Here is a 17,182-nt window from a genome sequence, read left to right as displayed (position 1 = left end):
ACAGTAGTCTAGGATTAAACAACAGGTTCGTAAAAATTTCTGCTTAACCATGCTTTGCTGTGAGTTTTTATTTTCTTCTCTTTTTCTCAAAACCATATCTGTCTAAATTAATACCAATCCAAGCATTCCATTCCAAAGGTAAAGAGACTTCACTGATCACTTACAAGAGAATATGCCAGGTAATTTTGGTTCTCCTCTCCATTAAGAAATTGATGCTTCTTCACAAAGAATTTTCAAATCTACTTACTACCCTCTCCCCACGACTCCTTAAGGTTTCCTCTGCTACTTAATGAAACTGTCATTTTATACACTTTTGCTCTATTTTTCTTTCTTTTTTTTGAAGAGTTTATTTATTTATTTGAGAGAGAGTGAGCAGGAGCAAGAGAGAGAAGAGCAGGGGGAGGCTCAGAGGGAGAAGGAGAACCAGATTCCCTACTGAACAGGGAGCCCTATGTGGGGCTCAAACCCTGGGACCATGATCTGAGCCAAAGGCAGACACCCAACTGACTGAGTCATCCAGGCACCCCGAGCAGTATTTTTCTACCGGACCTCCATTTCTACCCATTTGCCCCAGCTGGCTACAACCAGTTATTTACATTGTGTTACAGCAGATACGATCATGACAATCTTGTGCCCCAAAACCGTCAATAGCATTTGATTGCCAAATGAACACAGACCCCACTACTTAGTATAATATTCCAATGTCTTCATGAACACTACTACAATTTCCTACACTAGACAGGAGATTTTCAGAGTTATGGATTTCACAGATTTATAATTTATATAGTTAGATATAAACATATATCTATTCATATACGCACATATATTCTAAACTAGGTGTCTAAGATAATAGTCGCAAACTTTAATCTTTCCAAATAAAGAAAAAACAAAATTGCCATTTAATAAAATTAAATTGCCATTTAATTTAATCATTGCTTTATAAAGAAATGTTTCTTCCCTTTGCTTAAATTAATTATGCTTATGAAAACATTTCACATTGTTCTGTCATATGTCATGTATCACTGTAATAATGATGACTTTGTCATAGATGGGCATCAGTGTGTGGCAATGAAAGGTATTTGGGAATCATTGTGCTAGGCTACTCAGCATTCCCTAAACATATACTGATTGATAATATTATGACTCACAAACTTATGTTAATTATAGGAATGGCTCAGAATTCAAATAACTGTTGTCAGTCAAGCTCTTGGCAAGAAACAGGCACAGTCAGCAGGGATTTTAAAAATAATTTAACAGAGCATTACTTACAAAGGTATGGCCAGGGTTAAGGGCATCAATAAGGTATGTGAAGGCATCCAGGGATTAGCAACAGCAGGAAGTCTCCAGGGCCTCCAGGAAGCGTAGTTGCTGTCAAAAGCTCAGGGGAGCCTTCTAGAACTCTTAGAGGAAGGAACAAAAATCCCGAGGCCTTAGCAGACAGCAGAGAAAGAAAAACGCTACAAGTCTCTCCTCCTTCTGATTGCTTACTAATGCTTTTCACTGGTCAATTTAGCAACAAAAAGAGGGGGAAGAAAAGAGAGTGACCCCGTCAAGGATCAGACCAGTCCCTGTGTGCAGAGCAGGGAAAAGGAGGAGGAAAACAGATGAAGTGAAATGGGAAGTACAAAAGGAGAGAGCCAACTAACTCTTTCCCCACCATACTTACAAGAACAGAAGGCGGGCTGATTTGAATTGCAATGCCCTTCATTTTGTCCCTTTCCTTAGCTATCTGTGTTTAGAAAGCCTATGTTAGAGCACTGTTTTCCACCCTTTCCACATTGTGGCACCTGGCAGTCAACAAAGAAAATTTGGAAGCCGTGTGTAAAAGACTGGGTGAAAAAAAACTTTTTTTTTTTTTTTTGCATTTTTTTAGAATGCTAGTATGAATAGAGATGATTCTACATATCAAATTTATATGGACCGTCTCACTGACATTTAAAACTCTGAAATCTTTTAGACAGAAAATCTTGATTCCATGATTTTTTTGAACATTAATTTTATGTTTGGCAGGGTCAGTCACAATTCTTGATCAAGACGTTAAGTTTTCTTCATATTCTTGAGAATCACCACTGACTAAAAATATCAATTAACAGATAAAACCATTTTTAGTACATGTGCTGCCGAAGCGAGCACCAGATAAAACCATTGTTATAGTCAATCAAAATTTAAAAGAAATGAGATTTTATTTAGTCTTTTTTTTTTTTTTTTTAAACTAGTCCCCACAGCCAGCGTGGAGCCCCACACAGGGCTTAAACCCATGGCCCTGAGATCAAGACCTCAGCTGAGATCAATAGTTGCTTGCTTAACAGTCTGAGCCACCCAGGCATCCCCAAATAAGATTATATTTACAGAAAAGCTCTTCTTTCCTTGTAAAGGCAACATAATGTTAAACTTTATTATAATGATGCAAATGAATTTTGAATCCAAAAATCTCTAGTATCAAGTATTTCAAAGTTTTCATGAAAGTTCTGATTTTCAGAATACATATGCATTGTGAGAGCAGTCTTTTTACTGTTAGCTTTGAGGCTACTTACATTCACATACAGTACAAATGGAAAGGAGTGTCTCAAATTTGTGAAAAAAGAGATTTGGAGCAGACATCTATACCTATGTGTACAATGAGATTCCTACCTTTTAATCCCTTCTCCAACACCTTCCTGAATCCACCAGGGCAATGCTGTGTCTTTCTTGGACATCTGGAACTCTTCCACTAATTTCCTGGGCCCTTTACCCAAGACAGGTTTCTCAGAAAGATAGATTGCATTGTTGGAAAAAAAATGATAAATGCATCTGCCAAGTTTTTATGAGAAATATCTCTTCAAAAGTTGTGCCAACTTGACAGATGGTAACTATACTTGTTGTGGTGAGCACTGCTTAATGTATGGAATTGTCAAACCTCAGTGTTGTACATCTGAAACTAATATAACATTATATGTCAACTATATTTCAATAATAATTTTTTTAAAAAGTGTGCCAGCTTATTATTTATTGTTGTTACTAAAGAATCCAGAGAGACCTACTCTTACCTCTGTTTTGAATGACATAATGAAGCCAGGATCAGGTGTAATCATTGCCCATAATATTTGTCCCCTGAGGGGCTGTAAAAAGGTCAAAACACTTTCCTTCCATGAAGCAGCTTCTTGGATAAAGGAAAAAACCCGGTGTCTGTCTTGCCTGAAGATGCGGCGTCCAGGTCTACCTATTCATATAGAAAATATTATTTCAACAACCCAATAGCTGAAATTAATGTGGTGACATATGATTATGACATTGTTTAGACTGGAAAAAAGAGATATCAGAGTATTTTGGTTTTGTTGGTCTCTCAGCTTCATAGTGTCCTATAATTTCCAGCTGATTGTATATCTTAAAAGGACCAAAGATTTAGATCTAATCTAGAGAAAAAACCAATTTGATTTTTCTAGTCTTTATAGTCCATTGAACAAGACTGTATTAAAAAAAACTTGCAGGACCAAGAGTTAATATTGCAACAGCAACCTCCATCTTTCTTCAGTAAACTGTTCTTCACCATTAACTGCCCATAACACTGTTAGTGGTTGATCTTTTACCTTTGGGAAGAGTGGAGTTTAACAAACTGGGCAGATGTATACTTTGGAGGCTTATATAATAACAACAGCAGGGGTGCCTGGGTGGTTCAGTGGGTTAAAGCCTCTGCCTTCGGCTCAGGTCATGGTCTCAGGGTCCTGGGATCAAGTCCCGCATCGGGCTCCCTTCTCGGCGGGAAGCCTGCTTCCTCCTCTCTCTCTCTCTGCCTGCCTGTCTGCTTGTGATCTTTCTCTGTCAAATAAATACATTTAAAAATAATAATAACGGCAACAGCCAATGTTTATTGTTTATCTATGTCATACAGTCCCACCGTGCTTGTAGTAGTTGGGTGCATTTAGCCGAAAGTGACAAAAATGAAAGGAAAACTGGTACACATGCCCAAAAAAACCCAAACCAAAAAAAAAAAAAAAACAAAAAAAACAAAACCCAAACCAAAAGCAACCAAACACACACACACCCACACAACTGGGAACATATAGGGCTATAATCCTAAACATGGTTAGTTTGAGGGTTGTCTTAATCCAATGTATTCTGTGTGATTCTGAGATTCTCTTGGCTCTGGGAAGGAGATGGCTGTGGCAGATTTGGACTTCCTATAAATATATAACAATATCAAGAGGAAGAGAGAAACTAATTCTTAAGCATGCTTGTCCTTCAGATTGTATACACGCAGCTGGTCTACCACCACTTCCTCTTTATATTAGTCAATGTTCATGCTCCACCAACTCTCAAGAGGAAGAAAGTATTCTCTGAATCATCCAAGATAAGATATTGCAAATGATTCACCTGGTTATTTTTAAACAAATTTCTCTCATCAGGAAACACTCACTGACAGTTTTCAGATGGGGTTCCTAACTTAGTTACTGAATTAAGAGGGGTAGATTAAAATGAATGACTCAAAATCACCAGGCACTACTCCTTGAGCTGAGCTGAGTCCCTATCCCAAATTGCAGTTATCATTCAAAGTGGGTGGAAGTGATGAAAGAATGGATATTAAAAGATAGTCATGATATCAAGTACAGCATTTTACATTTATTATCTTATTTCATCCTCCCCAAGACTCGGTGAGGTAGGTTTTTCATGAAAGCCTTTCTTTTCTGAACCTTAGTAGTTTATGTTTCTTAACAGCCATGTTTTGAATGATTATCATGTTTTAACAAAAAATCTCCTGAGATTTGGCCTTCCATTCACTGTCCTAATTTACTGTAGCCAAGACTTTAGGGATCATAACCAACAACTGGGAGACTGCTCATGGAGCCCACACTGTACACATTCATGTTATTAGATGATTTACCTTGTTATTTCTCTCATTTGAATTTTCCCTTATTCCATGATTGCTCAAACAATTTAAGGCCTAAATGAAGTACTGGTTCTTTATAAAAAACTTTCCTAGAACTCTCCAGTTTATAACGAGTCTCTCAGAGAATCATTGTTGCAATTTTTAAAACATGTAACATCTGATTTGCATTATAGTTGATTTTTCTTTTGCCCCTCCCCACCCCTGCCTCAAGATTGTAGGTTTCTTGAAGCAAAAGCCCTGTCATAATCATCTTTCAACCCCTAAGACATTAATATAGTGGTACCTTGATAAATGCTCAATGAATTTTGTTGAATGAAATGGAACATTGAGGAGAGGCTCTAAATACTAGGCTTTTCTTTCTACTAAAGGGGAAGTCAGACTTCATAGACATTGTTTACTGAAAAGAGACTAATCTGAACTATATATGAATTTATACATTATAATGCTCATTAGGACTTAAAATATAATAGTATTTTAAAGAGATAAGTGAAAGATCTGAAGATGCAGAAGATGAACAATTCTTACCATAAAGTCTCACCCCATCCTGAACTAAAGGCATATTTATTGAATTTCTTTCACCTCCTTGAATGGATTAGACTTTCTCAACTCAGGTATCTGCAACTTACCTGTTTCCTTGGCCATAGAAACAATTCTCAGCACTCACCTTTGAGCTTTGAGGTGAAAAGCCAGTTTCCTAAAGAGGTCTTTCTGTTACCTAAGTCTTCCTGACCTACCTCTATTATATCCTCCTATCACATCAGAGGTTATTTGTATAATGTCTCTCTTCAATGTTAGTAGATAAACTCCTCCACTAGGACAAGGGCTACATTTATTTTATTTATTTATATTCTTTATTTATTTTATTTACCACTAAATCCCTAGTATCTACATGATGTGACATAATAAATTCTCAATAAAAGAATAAATAAATGAATTAATTAATGAATTAGTGAAGCCTGTACATTTCCTAAAGGCAGGCTGCACAGTGGGCTCAGTGTCTAGTAGCCAATAAAAAGAATTTTGGGATACATAGTATTCCTGGCATAAAATCAAGTAATACTTCAGGACCAAAACGAGTGTGGGCTGATAAATATCAAAGAGTAAAACTGAATTAACAGAATAAACATCACTGCTTTATTTTTTTTAAAGATGTGGGAATTATCATTTTAATAAATGAAACATGACTCTTCCCCCTTTTCAATGTTTCTCTTTCCCTTTTGTTTAAACAAAACATCAATTCTGCCTACTTAGAATTAGAATTCGTTTTGGCTAGTGTCTTTAGAACTGTAAAGAAAATCACCTCAAATGAGCTGTGTCATCAGTATCAGTTAAGTTAAAAACTGTGGGTATTATGCGAGACTGTGGACGCTGATGAACTAACTGAGGGTTTTGGAGGGGTGGGGTGGGAGGTTGGGTGAGCCTGATGGTGGGTATTGTGGAGGGCACCTATTACATGGAGCACTGGGTGTGGTGCATAAACAATAAATTCTAGAACACTGAAAAGAAATTTAAAAAAATAAAATTTTTAAAAATTGTGGGTATTTAACAATGTAACCTCTAGTAGTTGGCAAATAAATATTTGTTGAATGCATAAATGAGTGAATAATCCAGATGACATTCCAGAAATAGATCCTTCTTTCTCTCCTCTCCCTCTTCCCACAATCATAGTCAAATATTTGGTTTTGGTATAGGCTCTTAACTGTCATTTTTGCTCAATTAGTTGTTTGTGTGAAATAAAATTCAGCTGAGCTCTTTTTCCATGGAAAAAAATGAAAACACAAAATAGTGCAATTTTTAAATGAAAATTTAAGTTCCTTTAACAATTTTAATGAAGTATTAATACTGAAGTTTTTGTTTGCTCCAATTAATCTGGGCTTCAGTTCTAATAATGAAAGAACAACATGAAGGCCCGGATTTAAGAGTGCCCGACATTAATTAATTAGAGGCCAGTGCATTTTCTATTAAACTGAGTTAACTAAAGCCTTCATTTAATATTTAACACCATGTCTGGCATCGCCCAATTATGATAAACTTCAGCACAGACTATCTCAGGCAAAGCTCAGGAAATTTCCACGAGGGAGTATTTCCAAAGTGAAAGGAAGCATGGAGAGTTTTCGTGCCTAACAGCATCTTACACCTGGCTCTGAGAACTTTCCCTAGGACGCCCCACATTTATTCTCCTCCAGCCCTAAGGGCCTCCTTAACATTGGCGGGGGAAAGTAAAACCGATGGGCTTTTTCTTCGGTTTAAATTTCCCGGGGTCAAAAATACCCGGATTAAAGCCGCCGTCAGATTGATAGGGAGTTTATCCACTAGCCTTGTAGAGAGGCGTATCCTTACACGGACGCTCCAATCGGCACGCAGAGAGTCGGCGTCTCCAAGGTGAACACGGAAGTAAGCACGCCCCCATGGAATCGCTCGTGGAGCACCTTCAGCGCTTCTCCGAGCTTCTGGCCGTCTCCCGCACGACCCACGTCAGCACCTGGGACCCCGCAACCGTGCGCAGGGCCTTGCAGTGGGCTCGCTACCTGCGCCACGTCCATAGGCGCTTTGGCCGCCATGTTCGCATTCGCAGGGCTCTGGAGCGGCGGCTGCAAAACCAGTGGGGACAGGAGGGCGCGTCTGGGTCCGCTCCAGTCCCCGGGCTGACGAACTTCCAGGCCCTGGGGCGCGGTGACCTCCTGCTGTCTCTGCGCCTGCTGGAGAACCGGGCCCTCGGGGATGCCGCCTATCACTACCTGCTGCGGCAGCTCTTTCCGGGCCCGGGCGTCCCCGATCCCGACGAGGAGGCGCTCCAAGGCAGCCTGGCTCGCCTCGCCCGCTGCCGCTCAGCAGTCCAGTTGCTGCGTTTCAGCGGCCCCGGGGAGAAGTCGGCGCTCGAGGACCCGGTGCTGAAGACCCAGGCGGAGCTGCTGCTGGGGCGTCTGCGGGAGGTGCCGAAGGCCGAAGCCGAGGGCCCCAGCAGGTTTCTCAGCACTCTGTGGGACCGCTTGCCTCAGAACAACTTTCTGAAGGTCCTAGCGGCCGCGCTGTTGCTTCCCCCGTCGTCTCCCCGGCCCCAGGGAGAAGAGTTGGAGCCGGGCACCCCCCAAACGCCCGGAGACGGGGCCCAGGAGCTGGTCCGTTGGCTTTTGGAGAAGTCGGATGTCCTGGCCGCCTTTTGCCGCAGCCTCCCGGTCGGGCTTCTAACTTCGGTGGCAGGCCGCCACCCCGCGCTCTGCCGGGCCTATCTGGGTCTGCTCACAGACTGGGGTCGGCGTCTGCACTACGACCTCCCGAAGGGCACTTGGGTGGGAGCTGAGCCCCAACACGTGTCCTGGGAGGAGCTGTACGGCCGGTTTCAAAGCCTCTGCCGGGCCCCTCCACCTCTGAAAGACGAAGTTCTAACTGCCCTGGAGGCCTGTAAGGCGCAGGATGGAGATTTCCAAGTTCCGGGTGTCAGCATCTGGACAGACCTGTTGCTAGCTCTTGGGAGTGGGTCATGATCTTGCTTTTGGGGGAGTTTTCGGTCTCAGCCCAGGCCCCAGTTCACTATGGGCAGTGTTGTGTTATTATTTATATGTATGGTTTACAGAATTAAAATTCCAGTGCTTGCACCAAATCTCTACCGTCTTGTGTCCAAAATATTATTTTGGGTGCTAATTTATACTAGGAGGAATTATAACTTACAATTATAATTTGTAAAGGAACTGGTTTGTACTGCCATGGCTTTTGTGGGTAGAGGAGGGATGTTGGAAGTATCCTGCTTAAAGCCATGAGATTAACAATAGTTCGCTTATTAGAAGGCCCCTTTCTAAGAATGCTGGAAAGATGTGTACTATTCAAAGTGACAAAACACCTTTTTTTCCTATCAGTATGGCTTAGGTTTCCCCCCACCCATCCCTGAGTGGTGAAGAGTTTTCTTTAACCAACAACCTGTGTTGTCAAAAAACATGTTGATTTGAAAAGCTAACTGGCCTATTTATAGTTTACACCCTGGACTTTGGCCTTTTTAACCCAATATCCTAATCAATTCACCAGCCTCAATCTGTATTAAAATTCTGTTGTTCAACAAGTTTGTTTTTATTTCTGCAAATCACTACTCTCAAATTCAGAGACCAAACTTTTTTTTTTTTTTTTAACCAAACAGTACTTTAAAGCAGTGACTTAAGGACGAGAAAAAAATTGCCCAAAGTGTAGTAAATACAAATACATACACTTGGATTTAGCATCTGATGGTAAAAGAAACCAAATGTGAATTAGAAGACCCAGGTTTTACTGTTTCAGCCATTGACTAGATCAATAAACCACAATCTTGGTGCTACAGTTGCCTCATATGTTAAACAAAGTGCTTTAATAGTTAAGTTTCCTCATTTTTTCCTTAGTGGCTGCCCAATGAGGACTGTTAAGAATATTTGTCTCCTGTGTGCAGGAACCTAATTTTGTGAGTTTACCCAGATGCTCCACAACTGGCAGAGTGATTCCCAATCACCAAATTTAAGAGTGTTTTATTAGGGGGATATAACTTTGCATTCATTAAGATATTTTTGTACCTACCCAAGTAGGTTGGTAGCAAGATTTTTTGGAAAACATAGGGATATTCAGAAAGTTAATTTCTAACTTCAGAAATGGAGTTAGAATGAGTTGAATAATGCAGAATTTTTAACTCTATAGTAGAACTTGGAGTAAGCTACTGTTCTATTAGCATGTACACTTTTTTTTTTTCATAGATAATCCTGGGTTAACAGTAGCAAGTTCTTTTTTCCTGTGGTCTGATTCCTTTTTCTACCTCTAATCCATGTAGACCTGTCTTTTTTAGATTGCCTGCCATTAATGCAGGAAGAAAGGCAGTTCTTTCTGTCAGTTACATGAACTGCTTCAGGAAACAACCTACTGAAGTTCTATAGGGGAAAGTCCTAATATTGACCCATAACCCTAAATCCCATAACTCTAAACTTTAGCTTTGGAGATTGGCAGTTTGTAAACTTATTTCCATGTTTCTGTAGCTATATCTCTCACTCTTACTTAAAATGATAAAAATTGATATAGACTAAAGAAAATTTTTAAATCCATTTTTATGCTTAACCATATCTTATTTTAGGCTCTGTGCTATGTTCATTACATAGATACTCTTGTTTAATCTTCATACCACAACTGTATTCTTATAAATCAGCATAGGCTAAAAGAGATCAGGTAAAATACCCAAGGGTACACGGAAAATAAGCAACATGAGAGCAGGAGCCCTCTCTGGTTTGATTTGGTTTGGTTTTCCCCCAGAGCCTAGCACAGTGCCTGGCATGTGGTAGGTACTCCATATGTTTGAATAAATGAAACCAGGACTAGAACCTTATTCTGTATTCTTCATCTTATTTTAAACAGAATTAAATATAAAATATGCTACTGATCATAGCAATCTTACTTCTCTAGAAATCTATAAAAAAAAGTGAGGGAGAAATGGGAAATTGAGTAAAAAACTTCAAGCTTCTCATGAGTTAGCAAATAAAAGACTTTATGTCTTTTATTGCTGTTGTTATTTGAGGACACACACCTCAATGCTCTCTTTAGCACTTCTTTTGGGCTAGTTGTATATCTATTGAGTATATTAGAACATTTCAAATCTAAATGTTGTGTATGTTCTGGCTACTTATAATGTTCTGATTCTAATGGAAAATACCTAAGATTTGGTTTTTGGTGAACAAGTAAGGCACATGTATGGTGTCATATAGTTTACAAAGTTTTACAATTAAATCATCTAGTAGAACCTCTGTAAGGGCAAAGTGCTATGAGCTTCCAACTTATTAATTGAGACTCAAGAATTAGTCTCAGGGTAGCAATTTGCCCAACATTGTATGGCTCTTATGTGGTAAGCCAATCTAGATCTGGATCTTTTCTAACTTAAATTGCTTCACAAATCTAGGTGATTTTAGGTAATTAGTTATTTGAAAACCAATATTTAGTTAAAAGGTCTGTAGCATCATCGTAAATTCCAAACTAACACAGGGTTTGGCAGATGGGGAACATATATATACATATATATACATACATATATACACACACACACATACATATATATATATTTTTTCCCCTCCCAAATACAGCTGTGTTGGGGCTTAAGGTTTCAATATATGAATTTAGGGAAGATACAAGTCATATTTTATAAAAGGTACCCGGTATTCTATTTCATTTTTCACTCTCCCTACGTGCCACTCTGTCTCTTTTCCAGGAAGGAGTATTACAGACCCATGTCCATTACTTGTAAACATGCAAACATCTGTTGATGGGTTAGACACATTCAAGTTGGGCGTGAAGCCTCACGCCAGTGGAGGAAGTCAAGTCTCCACCAACAGACAAAGTCATAGAGCTAAGGACAGAACTGGCGTTGGAAGTCCCAGGCTATGAGGATTAGAAAGTATGCACCACACTTGCGTGATGAGAGATTATACTTTTTAAGTCCAGAGTTGGAAAAGTAAAGAAAGTTTCTCTCTTCTCTGTCATCCATTTAACACTTTCTATACACAAAAATATCAAGAAGACAATTGAAGAGAAACACCCTTTTCTTATTCCCAGGTCTCCCTGAGTTGCTCACTGGTGGTCAGAATACACAGGTATAGAGCATTTCTCAGAGTACAATTTGGGCTTCTTTTTTTAGGAGGGTATCTCTGAAACCCTAGCAACCAATCCCATTGGTCTGGTATTGGGCAGAGGGGGTGTTGCCTGAGTGTTTCTAGTGGGCCACAGCATCACCCCATTGCCGCAGGCTCATCCTGTGGACCCAACATTCCATCAGAGGCTGGTGTCGACCAGTTGCCCAGGCTGTTGTAGCACCTGCTTCCCTCTGTTTATGGCATTAAGAACTTTCTTCCTGGGACCAAACTGCATTTGTATACTCTGAATGTCCTCATCAGAGCAAAGCAACAGAGCTTCTAGATCAATCTACTCTCTCATGAAAATGGGAAGGAATTCTTACAGATGATGGGACTGCAAAAATACTTCCAGAGCAGTAGCATCAACCACATCTTCCTCCCACTCCACTCCATCCTCATCCCAAGGCAGATCGTCTTCATGGATGTTGTCCTCTTCCTCTCTACCAGCCTTGGCTTCATCAGCCTCTGCTGCTCCTTGTCTCCGAAGCAATTCGCTGCTCATTTTAAACCCTAACTCCCTCTTGCTGACTGAGATGCCTTTGGCACTTGATAGTTTGTTCCTTCTAAAAACAGTATTTCCTAGACCTGGATGGTTGAGAATGGATTCATGTTGGAATATATATATATATATATATATATATATATATATATATATACACACACACATATATATATAAAATTTAAAACCCTTTTTGTTCCCTGTATTTTTTCAATATTCTTTAAGTTTGGCTTATTACCACCTGCTGTAACATTTACCAAGTTACTTCACTCTCTAAATGAGAGTTTATACATCTGTTAAATGGAAAAATGCTACCTTTTCTACTACTTAACATAATTAAAAGAAAATGAAAATGTATGTGAAAATGTTGTCAGAAGTTATAAATGGGCATATTCAATAGAATAACTAAGAATGAAACTTGCTAGATTTGACCATTAAAATAAGTTTAAAAATAAAATGAGGTTAAGATGAGCTTGAGAGTTTAATGTAGTAAATACATTTTGTTGTATAAGTAACATAATAACAATATTAAAGGACTATCCTGTCACCTTGGCACTATTTTAATGTCTATGTATTTCTTTCTATCTTTTGGTCATATGTCCACTATTTCTATACCTATAACATGTACATACCATTTCTAGATTTTATAAAATTATCAAACATTTTCATGTTTAGTCTTTCAAAATCAAACAAAGAAAATCTGTACTAAGTCCTGAATAAATATTAGTTAAATGCTTTTCCTAAATTCAATGAGTTGAAAATGTTGAGGTCTATTTCCACCTTTATTATCTTAACTTTTCTAATGGTAATTTGACATTGTATTTCCGGGATATTCAACTTAATCAAATGTATTTTTTTTTTTAAAGATTTTATTTATTTATTTGAGAGAGAGAGAGACAGTGAGAGAGAGCATGAGCGAGGAGAAGGTCAGAGAGCGAAGCAGACTCCCCATGGAGCTGGGAGCCTGATGTGGGACTCGATCCCGGGACTCCAGGATCACGCCCTGAGCCGAAGGCAGTCGTCCAACCAACTGAGCCACCCAGGTGTCCCAATCAAATGTATTTTTAATATTCTGTTCAATTCCATGTATATTTTGTTTAGATTTTTTATTCTCAGTTCACAAGTAAAGCTGGCCGGTAATTTTTTATTCTTACTTTTATTTGAAATTAATATTATGGTGTCCATACTGTTAGAATTATGGACTATTTTTTTTTTTCTTGTTGAATGGAAGGGTTTTACAAAGTTGGAATGACCGATTGAGAGTTTTGTAGAATTATTCTCTAATACAATCTGAGCTTGATTTTTTTTTTATTACTTAACTAAAATTTAAATTTGTAAGTGGTTATAAGTGCTATTCACACTTCAATTCCTTCTTAAGTCAGTTTCAGTAAGTTACATTTATCTAAAAATTCATTTCATCTAACTTTTCAAATTTATTGGAACAAAGTGATTTTTTTTTTAATCAATGGTATTTTCTTAGCTTTTTCATCATTGGTGTATCTGTAGTTCTGGGTTTTTGTTGTTGTTGTTGTTGTTGTTGTTATTCTTTTTTTTAATTTAACCTGTCTTCGTTTTTTGCTTTTTTTTTTTTTTTGATTAGTCTCTTCAAATGTTAAATGTTACATAATGTTACCAGAAAGCTATTCCTTTATCATACATTTTTTCCTTTTCAAAAGTTTATGCTCTTATTTTTGTCTATTTTCTTTGTTTTATTCTGTTCCTTCCTTACTTCTTAAACAAGAACAATTAGCTTATTTGTAACTTTTGTTTTTGTAGTATTATGTAACATTTAAATTGTCTTCTGGATTCTGCTTTACCTGCATGTGTCATGTTTTGGCATATATCTTTTTGATATATAGTAAGACCTCAGCCCTCATTTTATCTAGAAATGGCCACCCAATTAGAGAGTAAATTTCCAGTTTCTCTTACAGTTAGGTATGACCCTCACACTAGGTTTTGACCAGCTGTGGGTAAGCAGAATTAATACGCACAGTTTAGGGTTCACCCTCTATGAATATGAAATTATTTGCCCTTATGTCCTGTTCCTCCCTTCCAATGAACTGGAATGTCAGTATGGTTCTAGGGAGCTACTCTGAATCGTATGGTTGAGAGCAACAGGAACAATAGCTGTGGGCTAAAGATGAAGCCCCATGTTTGCAGTCTCCTCATGTCTATGCCTTTGGAGATAGGCGTTTGGCAGGGGGTTGGACAGGTAGGGTGAGAGAGGTGGCTTGGAAATTTCCTTTATTTCCTAAAATTCCAAGAAAGCTTTGGAAGTATGTTTCGTTGAGAATCTAAATGTTTATAGCTGTTGAGTCTTACCGAACATACAATTATGGCTTTGCCAGAAGTAGAAGTCTTCGGTTTTCCTTTAACCCATAGCAACTTAACTTCTGCCCTCAATACTTGATGCCAAGTTCAAAGGATAATTTTCTTGTATCAAGTTATTTGTCCTCTCCATAGCATTAAACATATGGCATATTAAGTGGTTGGTAACTATGAATGCATGGTAATGGAGTAAAAAATAAAATAGGAATAGGAATGGAGTAAACATTTCTTTAGAGTGTTATCCTTTGGGTCTTATCTTTAAGAAACATAAATAATTTTCCCAGTGGCTATGAGGAGGACAAATCCAAACAAAAAGAGTGCAGACCTCAATATATGGTAGCATTTTCAAACTGTTACCCAACAATCTGAAAAATCTTCTGAAGCTACTTCCTTGCATTTGATATGGGTCAGCCTTCATCGATGTCAAGATTTAGTTGCTGTGGTTAAATTGCTCAATTTCACTTGGTTTTTATAACTTTTACACACTTTTGGAGCTCTGAAACAGAACACTGATGCTCTAAAGTAGTAGCCAGTTATAAATAGAATGACCCATTTTCCCTAGATAATGGTGGATATAGGATATTTATATTAACATAAATTAGTTAACATAAATGGTGTAGGAAGGAAGCATTGATTTCTCTTAGGAATTAATTGGAAGTGATCAATCACTATCTTAGAAGTGTGGCAGTAACATCATTTATCAGGTGCTAATTGTCATAGTGGGCTAAGAATGCCCTTTCGGCTTAGAAATCTGGTGACCCTAAGGGAAAGCAGCTTGAATAATTACAATAATTAATGTGTATACAACTGGTTCTTGAAGCTCCATTACTCTTAATATTGGGGTAAAGATTTGAGTTCAAAAGAGCTTACAGTGTTTTAAAGTCTCATTGTGGTTTTATCTTTTTATCTCATCAATGATCAGGACTTTAATCTCAGAAAAATGTTATATAAGGTAATTCAGAAGTGTAAGCATAGGGATATAAAAAATGAATAATCAGGTGTAGTTTACATTTATACAAGTACTACAGATAGGATTATCAAGTTCTGAACAAGGTCTATTATAATCTCAATGTTAGAGGCATACCTGAAATTTGTTCTGAAATTTGGGTTTTAAACATCAATATTTAAAATAGATTTATCCTGGAGGCATATTTATTTGTTTATCACTACAAAGCCTCCTCACTATATCCTTCAATTTCATATTTGCATTGCAAATTTTTACTCATTTATTTGTTCAAATAGCATTTGATCACCTACTTACATGTCAGTCTGTGATTTAATGCACTAAAACTGATTACAAACCAATTTATTTAGCTTACATATTTTTATGTTATGAACCAAATTTTTTATTTCTTAAAAGAAAGTACATCTGGAAAGCAATATGTAAGGTATGGATATATGTGTAAATCAATATTGGATATTTTACCTTCCATAATTGTTCAAAGCTCTATGGGATAGCTGTTGAAATATTCATTATTATACCAAGCATCTGACATGTTATCAATACTTATTTTGTAAGATATTCTGTTTGAGACTATGCATGCATTTATGAGCATTGACAATATGCCAAAATGGAATGAGAAAACAGAACGCTGTTGGCCTTCATTGAATATAGATGCGCCATGGACAAGATTTGGTAAAAGGTGTTTGCTAGTCTTAGATACACTGGGTACCTTAAAAATGTTAAATGAATTTCAATCTGCAATGGATGTTAAGATAAAATATCAAATAATCTATTACTAGTATATTGACTGTCAAAAAGAAGAACAGGAAAAACAATGAAGACTATAAATTATTTTATAGTTTCCTTTAGAGATAAAGCGATCACATAGTTTTACAATAAATATTCTGGGCCAAGAAGGCAGTATGTTTTCTATCTTGCATTTAAAAAAAATATGTTCACAACCTTCGATGATTTTCAAAAATAATCAATAGTTTGCATAGATATTGATAGCCAAGAGTGGGGATGAGGTTGGAGGTGCACATTGTCTGGCCTGTTTTTCTAATAATTGCAAAAACATGTGTTCCTGACATTGCTGGTTTGAAATTGTTGTTGGAAACATAAAATAAATTACAAGTGACTAACAAGAGCAATTTACAAAAGATACACGATCTAGTTCACTAGTCAGCAGGCATATGTTGCATATGGAATTACTATAGTAACCAAAACTAATCGAGAGCTGGCGCCATTTTCTAATTATAGCTGGAAGCCCTGGACGTTGTGCACTGCACCAGTAAATTGGCCCCAGTAGATTCAAAATGATTTCACTGTTTGTCATTATAGACATTAGCTAAGGCAGGATATTTGAAGAATATGGCCTCTGTAATTTGTTAAAGGTATTATACCCATTTTTATAGTCTGGTTCAATGAATGGAATATTACAATTCATATTACAATTAAAAAGGCATTTATAATTCCATTTAAGAGTTTTAAAGATTAAAGAAAACAATGATTTTTTTATGGTGAGGGAACTAAAGCACAACTAAGGACACAAAAAGGGGGAAATAAAAACCTCATTAAATGGCTTTTGCTTTATGACTGATTTTTATCATAAAACACTATCTCTGGACAACTTTGGATAAATTCTTTCATTGCTCTAAGCTTCCAACTTTTCATTTATACAATCTGGATAAGAATAATTACATCTTCCTTCAGCAAAACAATCAAGTGCATGAATATTAAAGAACTTCTTTTAGGAATTCTTTTAGGGTAGATCTATTGGTGATACATTTTCTTCATTCTTCTTCATCTGAGAATGTCTTGATTTCCCCTTAATTCCTGAAGGATAATTTGGACCAGCTATAGAATTTGACATGGCTTTTCTTTCAGCATTTGAAAATGCACCCTTCCTTTTTCCATTTGTTGTT

General features: G+C 37.5%; 1 protein-coding gene across 1 annotated transcript; it reads left to right on the top strand.

The window, feature by feature from the left end:
• The first annotated feature begins 7,207 nt into the window (after positions 1-7,207).
• Positions 7,208-8,465, top strand: FANCF (FA complementation group F). Its single transcript, XM_044260927.1, has one exon. It carries the CDS (start codon positions 7,273-7,275, stop codon positions 8,347-8,349), a length of 1,077 nt encoding a protein of 358 aa, XP_044116862.1. The 5' UTR covers positions 7,208-7,272; the 3' UTR covers positions 8,350-8,465.
• The last annotated feature ends 8,717 nt before the right edge of the window (positions 8,466-17,182 follow it).

This window comes from Neovison vison, chromosome 7 (genome assembly GCF_020171115.1).
Source record: "Neovison vison isolate M4711 chromosome 7, ASM_NN_V1, whole genome shotgun sequence".
Taxonomy (NCBI): Eukaryota; Metazoa; Chordata; class Mammalia; order Carnivora; family Mustelidae; genus Neogale; species Neogale vison.
The sequence above is the reverse complement of the archived record's forward strand: the minus strand, read 5'-3'. Positions and strand labels throughout refer to the sequence as shown.

Bases quoted from the DNA above. Each gene is read 5' to 3' on its own strand.
- FANCF (XM_044260927.1), top strand. From the start codon at position 7,273: ATGGAATCGCTCGTGGAGCACCTTCAGCGCTTCTCCGAGCTTCTGGCC.